The sequence below is a fragment of the Ranitomeya variabilis genome, chromosome 4 (genome assembly GCF_051348905.1).
Source record: "Ranitomeya variabilis isolate aRanVar5 chromosome 4, aRanVar5.hap1, whole genome shotgun sequence".
Classification (NCBI taxonomy): Eukaryota; Metazoa; Chordata; class Amphibia; order Anura; family Dendrobatidae; genus Ranitomeya; species Ranitomeya variabilis.
Window position 1 is genome coordinate 240,499,891 of NC_135235.1, and position 6,208 is coordinate 240,506,098.

The 6,208-nt window shown below is 58.7% G+C and overlaps 1 protein-coding gene across 7 annotated transcripts; it reads right to left on the minus strand.

The window, feature by feature from the left end:
- Positions 1–239: 239 nt before the first annotated feature.
- HP1BP3 (heterochromatin protein 1 binding protein 3) lies at positions 240–5,190 on the minus strand. Of its 7 annotated transcripts, none has more exons than XM_077260441.1 (12): positions 5,097–5,190; positions 4,224–4,340; positions 4,002–4,146; positions 3,776–3,932; positions 3,526–3,669; positions 3,374–3,454; positions 3,143–3,297; positions 2,547–2,637; positions 1,738–1,897; positions 1,532–1,643; positions 1,326–1,457; positions 240–1,246 (listed from the first exon to the last, which is right to left on the minus strand). In XM_077260441.1, the coding sequence occupies exons 2-12, from the start codon at positions 4,321–4,323 to the stop codon at positions 961–963; spliced, it is 1,563 nt and encodes a 520-aa protein (XP_077116556.1). In that variant the 5' UTR covers positions 4,324–4,340; positions 5,097–5,190; the 3' UTR covers positions 240–960. The 7 variants fall into 7 exon arrangements, with proteins under 7 accessions (XP_077116556.1, XP_077116561.1, XP_077116555.1 ...); XM_077260446.1 differs by having other exon boundaries at positions 3,143–3,294; positions 4,224–4,343; positions 5,097–5,182; XM_077260440.1 differs by having other exon boundaries at positions 4,224–4,343; positions 5,097–5,182.
- Positions 5,191–6,208: the final 1,018 nt, after the last annotated feature.

Here is a 6,208-nt window from a genome sequence, read left to right on the forward strand (position 1 = left end):
TCATTTCTCACCTCCTTGGTGGTCTCTGAACCGGAGCAGTAATTAGATGTAGTACAGACCTCATCTGACAGAGCACCATAGGGTTAATGGGAGTCTGAAGACCCCCAGTACAGATGGGGGCTTAGGACCTGACCCCCAATCTGCATGGAAATAAAGCCGCAGACAAATGCTCATATCCGAGTACGTGTTTCCGCGGCGCCATCATGGCGGACGACCAGAAGAACCACACCGACACCGCGTCCTAGCAGAATCTAGTCTTTATTGTAGCAAACAGCAGAATTCCCGGGATTCACGTCGTCTATCCGCACCCAAGTCTTTACAAAATGGCAAACATTAAAATAAAGACACAATCGGCTTTAAAATAAAAAAGGTTGGATCCTGTACAACATGCTACTTCTACTCACTGATGTGTGATCTACAGGGGCCAGGAGCTGAGCTCGTGAGGACGACGGACGGCCGCCGCGAGTGCTGGAAGCCATGGATTGTGGGAGGGCACAGCGCGCGCTGCCCCTCGGGTCAGGAAGACGGGTCAGAGGCCCAGCACAGTCTCACTAGTGGCCGCCCCAAGTCAGCACCGGCCACATCACGGCTCTGCGTCCTACTAACGGATCCGGAAGGAGCGGCCGCGATCAGCTCTACCCAAGGAACAAAAACACGCAATTTCCTGCAGAAAAAAGGGACTCGACGGTCAGTTAAATAATGCTCAACAGCGACACAACCAGAGACCATGGGGGGGAAGAAAACTGCAATGGACCATTGCCGGCTTCAGTCAGAGGACAACGGTGGAGGGGGCGCACAGCGGCTACGGCTATACCAAAAAGATTTGTGAACGCGGCGGCACCATCTCAAATCAGAGGGAAAATGAAGAAACAACTTTAGAAAAGTGGCTCTGCCTGGAATTCCAGCACGGAGCGGCCTCTGTCTCCTGGCTGGTGTCGTGGCCCCGATTCTGCTCCCGCCTCACTTCCGGGACCGCAGCGATTTCCTGGCGCTGGATTTGCCTTTTGCCGCAGGCTTTACAGCTTTCTTTGCAGGGGCCGGCTGCTTGGAGGCCCGGCTGGCTGGTTTTTTGGCAGGGGGAGGAGGTGGGGGAGCAGCTTTTCCCTTCTTAGCTTTAGAGGGAGGTGGTGCTGGAGCCTTTTTGGGGGCACTTCTTGCTTTGCCTCGCGGGGCTGGAGCCCTCTTCTTGGCTTTAGGTGGGGGCGCTCTGGACCTGGATTTAGATGGCGCTGCCTTCTTCTGCATCCTGAATACAAGGAACAAGGTCCCATTAACCACCCGGCGGATGCCCACTGATCACCCATCACAACACGGCGTCCACTCACCTCCTCTTGGGAGGGGGCTCCTCATCCTCAGATTCCTCCTCAGACTCCTCTTCTTCAGACTCTTCGGACTCGTTGTCAGACTCTTCCTCCTCCTCTTCCTCACTTGCCTTGTCTGGGAACAGTATGATGGGACTGTGGGAAGAGACGCGGTGTACTGTACAGCTGTGGGCACCAGACGCACGGCCTGCAGTGTATAGTGCTCGTACCTGGGGTAATATGGAAAGCTGAGCTGGTATGTGCCACTGAAGCCCTTCCCGGAGATCTGCTCCATCCAGCCGTTCTTCTCACACTTCTGCAGGGTTCTCTTCAGCAGATGAACTGGGAGAGGAAAGACATGAAGGTGATCTGGATCAGACACACGGGGGGGGGGGGGGGCAGCCTACAGGGGAAAGCGATGCGGACCCTAGCTCACCTTGGAAGCTGGAGTTCACCCCGGGGTGGTTCTCCAGCACATATTTCTTGATGGCCGTGGTGGAACAGGTCTTGGGCTCATTCATGGCTGTGATGGCAGATAGGATGGCATCCTCAAATCCTCCTCCACTCAGAAGGGGCTTATCTCCTGCTCGCTTCAGCTGTAAGACAGAGGAAAGCCTCAGTCAACACCTTGAGTCTCTGCCTGTGAGGGGCCCGACCTGACTGATGTGATCGTGCAGGACATCAGCGATGTAGCGCTGGGTCATTGGTGGCCGATCCAAGACTAAGAGCGAGCAACATGCCGGGAACCACGGGAGCCGACAGCCCAGTGAGGGCAAAAAAGAACGACGTTTGGGAGCTGCGGCATCGTTATCTTACATGTGGTGAACACATAATAGGGATTCAGATCATCAAAAACAGTCGAACCACCAATCGTAGAGCAAAGCCCGGCCCGAAGGAGTAACACTGCAGCAAGCAAAACCGATTACTGTACTGAATAGAAAAATAGCATAAGCAGCAAGACTCGGGAGCCCCCCGTCACGTGCTGGGGCACAGGGAGTCGGGAGCCCCCCATCACGTGCTGGGGCACAGGGAGTCGACACCACCCCCATCACGTGGTGGGGCACAGGGATTCGGGAGCCCTCTGCCAGATACAAGCGTACAAGACGCAGGGGCGTTATGACACGTACCGATGCACAAAATACGTGAACTCGGTAGGGCTCTACCAAACACCTGGTGCACAAGACACGTGAGCCGTCAGACGTGTGTCGGCGCTCCAGACACATCAGTTGGGTTACACAGACTGACCTGGAATGTGCCAGAAGCTCCTTTCCCTGTGATCTGCTCCAGCTGGCCCTTCTCCACAGCCCTCTGCAGAGCGTTCTTCAGGAGCTGAGGCCTGCAATAGAGTCACTTCAGTGCAATGCTCTGCAGACATAACACTCAAAGTACCTTATGTGACAATCACACATGGTGGAAGCACTCTGCATGGAAGACTTAAATCAGAATTATAGAAGACGTGTGTGTGTCTGGAGAACATGAATATGTCACATAATGTACTGTAACAAAATGAACAACACACGTTTCAGTCCTACCTTTGTCAGGGGGTCAAGATGAAAGCAGGACCGAAACGCGCATCTGGGCGGTGGCCGCACACTGCCCTGTATAGGCAATGACCACCTTAATATTGTTTCCACTGGGCTGTCATGTGTGACAATGCTTGTATACCACGTCTGCTTTATAGTGGTTGGCACGGGAGGTCACTTGCTCAGCCCATCTAACCGTACATTGTGTGATGCATTCTGTACACATCCCCCCACCAGCTGTTAATAATAAGGTATATATTCTGTGCATATAATAAGGTATATATTCTATAGTCTGTCATCCCTCCCTCCCGCTCTCACCTCACTTCCACCTTGAGCTTGGGGTAATACTGGGCCACGTATTTCTTGATCAGGCTGTAGGACGCCTCCTTGGGCTCGCACAGTCTGGTGAAGGCCAGCGGCAGGATGTCCTCCAGCTTCACGTTGGGCTGCTCTCCGGCTGCCAAGCTGCTCTTCTGTCAGAAATAACAAGGATGTGATAAGGAGACCCCCGGCACCGGCCCCTCTCCGACCAGCCGCCACTCTGCCCACCTTCTTGTCCCGGGACTTGGAGGCAGATTTGGAGGAGTTGGACACGACAACAAAGCTGCCGGACGCCCCCTTTCCCTTCACCTGGAGAGAAGACAAGGAGGATTGAGGCCGAGGTCTCAGCGGAGGCCCCCACCCCCGGCGAGCAGACTCACCTGGCGGATGTTCCCTCGCTGTAGCGCCCTTTTCAGGGACTGCTTCAGCAGGTAGCCCCTCTTCTCCAGCTCCAGAGATGGGTACTTGCTGATGATGTACTTTCGAATGGATACAACAGACGCCCCCGTCTTCTGGAAACAGGCCTGACGGGAGAGAGCGTGTGACAGGGGCCTCTGCTGGCGCCATAAAAGAGTCCCCCCACATCACAGCTCTGGGGGCACATTGCACGGATATCCTGGCGCCTCTTACCTTAATGGCTTCGGTCAGGATTTCGTCCATCTTGGGGCGGGACGAGGAGGCCATGTGCGTCTGCTTCTGTGCCCGGGCCAGCTGGCTGGCAGACAGGGTGGCCCACGTGGGGATGGTCTTCTTCACCTTCTTCTCCTTGGCTGGCTCCTTGTCGCCACTGAGACACAAGGTGGGGGTCAGTGTGTGGCCACCCGGACCCCCCTCGGCCGCCTCCCGCCATACTCACTCTTTCTTGGCGTCCTCGCTCACCGCCCCCTCGGCCGCCTTCTCCTCGGTGGCCTCCTTGGGCTGCTCGGCCTCGCTGGATGTGGCCGGGGGAGTCTCCTGCTCCTCTCCGGTGGACGCGGACTCCTCAGAGCTGGCATCGGCCTCTGCGGGAGGAGAGAGGTGAGCACCGAGGAGGAGGGAGGACACCGGCCCCGGAGGACGACCCTGCCCCGAACATTACCTGCCTTCTTGTCCTCGCTCTCCACGGCAGCGGCAGCAGCAGCACGGCTCTTTGGAGCGGACTCCTGGCTGGAGGAATTGACGGAGCGTCGGATCGGCATGGCGGGACCTCTGCTACCTGCTGCACAGAGGATGGGTCAGACGGGGACAGACCGGGGGGGGGGGGGCGGGGTTCACTCTCTCCTGCACTGGCCTTTGGGGGGTGTTTGCGGGGCGAGTTCACTCTCTCCTGCACGGGCCGGGGGGGGGGCGCGGGTCGCTCTCTCGTGCACGGGCCGGGGGGGGTGTCGCTCTCTCCTGCACGCACCGGGGGTCGCTCTGCCCTCGCTACGGGTGCGGCCGCTCAGTCCCGGCCTCAGAGTCGGTAACACAGAGCAGACGCCGCACGGGGGGAAAGGGAAGCGCCGCGCTCTCGCTCACATTACCTGCAGCCAATCACAGCCCGAGCGCGGACGCGGCAGCCAATCAGCGCCAAGCGAAAAGCGGGACAAGAAAACACAAAACAAAGAGGCAGCATTCGGTGGGCGGGGCCTCGGGCAGCCAATCAGCAGCCGCAGCATCTTTTAAACCGACCGGAGTGATGGGAGGGATCTGCGCCTGCGCGAGGAGGGAGAAGCGGGGGCCGGGATAATGGGGCCACAGTGAGGGCTGGGGGCCCGGAGAAAGGACGGACGGCTGCAGGCACCGCGACCCCGGGGATTCACGTCAGGCCCGAGGCCAAACAGCTCCCGACATCGCCGTCGTCTGGATACAGAACATGGCGTCTGCCCCCTCCCCCCAGAAACACAATGGCGGCTGTTGCTCGGCGTCTCCCTCATCATCACCGGCACACGGGCCCCGTCTCCCCGCAGCGCACAGCGGCCACAGTGCTCACCTCAGACACCGGAGAACACTGAACGCTCCGCAGCGCGCGCTGTCTCCAATGCAAGACACGCCCCCTCCACGTGACCGCGCCCGCCGACGTGCGCGACGTCATCTCCATGGCAACACGGAGCGGAAGCTGAGTAGCCGTACAGTGCGCCTTCTGTGTGCTGCAAATAGCTTGCTGTTAACCCCCCATATAATGCACCCCCGTCTCCCTGTACTCAGCCAGCCCAAACATTAAAACCTACAGCCTGAACCGGCGTGGCTTCCCCTCGGGCTCAGCATGGACCCCGACTGCACAAGAGGACCCTGCACACTGAAGAATCTCCAGAAGACCCCTGGCCGCACGCTGAAGAATCTCCAGAAGACCCCCGGCCGCACGCTGAAGAATCTCCAGAAGACCCCCCCCCCCCCAGCCGCACGCTGAAGAATCTCCAGAAGACCCCCCCCAGCCGCACGCTGAAGAATCTCCAGAAGACCCCCCGGCCGCACGCTGAAGAATCTCCAGAAGACCCCACCCGGCCGCACGCTGAAGAATCTCCAGAAGACCCCCCCCGGCCATACGCTGAAGAATCTCCAGAAGACCCCTGGCTGCACGCTGAAGAATCTCCAGAAGACCCCCCGGCTGCATGCTAAAGAATCTCCAGAAGACCCCCGGCCGCACGCTGAAGAATCTCCAGAAGACCCCCGGCCGCACGCTGACGAATCTCCAGAAGACTCCCGGCCGCACGCTGAAGAATCTCCAGAAGACCCCCGGCCGCACGGTGAAGAATCTCCAGAAGACCCCACCCGGCCGCACGCTGAAGAATCTCCAGAAGACCCCCCCGGCCATACGCTGAAGAATCTCCAGAAGACCCCTGGCTGCACGCTGAAGAATCTCCAGAAGACCCCCCGGCTGCATGCTAAAGAATCTCCAGAAGACCCCCGGCCGCACGCTGAAGAATCTCCAGAAGACCCCCGGCCGCACGCTGAAGAATCTCCAGAAGACTCCCGGCCGCACGCTGAAGAATCTCCAGAAGACCCCCGGCCGCACGGTGAAGAATCTCCAGAAGACCCCACCCGGCTGCACGCTGAAGAATCTCCAGAAGACCCCCCCGGCCGCACGCTGAAGAATCTCCAGAA

Coding starts and splice junctions, on each gene's coding strand:
- HP1BP3 (XM_077260441.1), bottom strand. CDS start 4,323: ATGCCGATCCGACGCTCCGTCAATTCCTCCAGCCAGGAGTCCGCTCCA. Junction 4,147..4,223: donor GAGCGAGGACAAGAAGGCAG/GTAATGTTCGGG, acceptor CTCCTCCCGCAG/AGGCCGATGCCAGCTCTGAG. Junction 1,247..1,325: donor GAGCCCCCTCCCAAGAGGAG/GTGAGTGGACGC, acceptor CCTTGTATTCAG/GATGCAGAAGAAGGCAGCGC.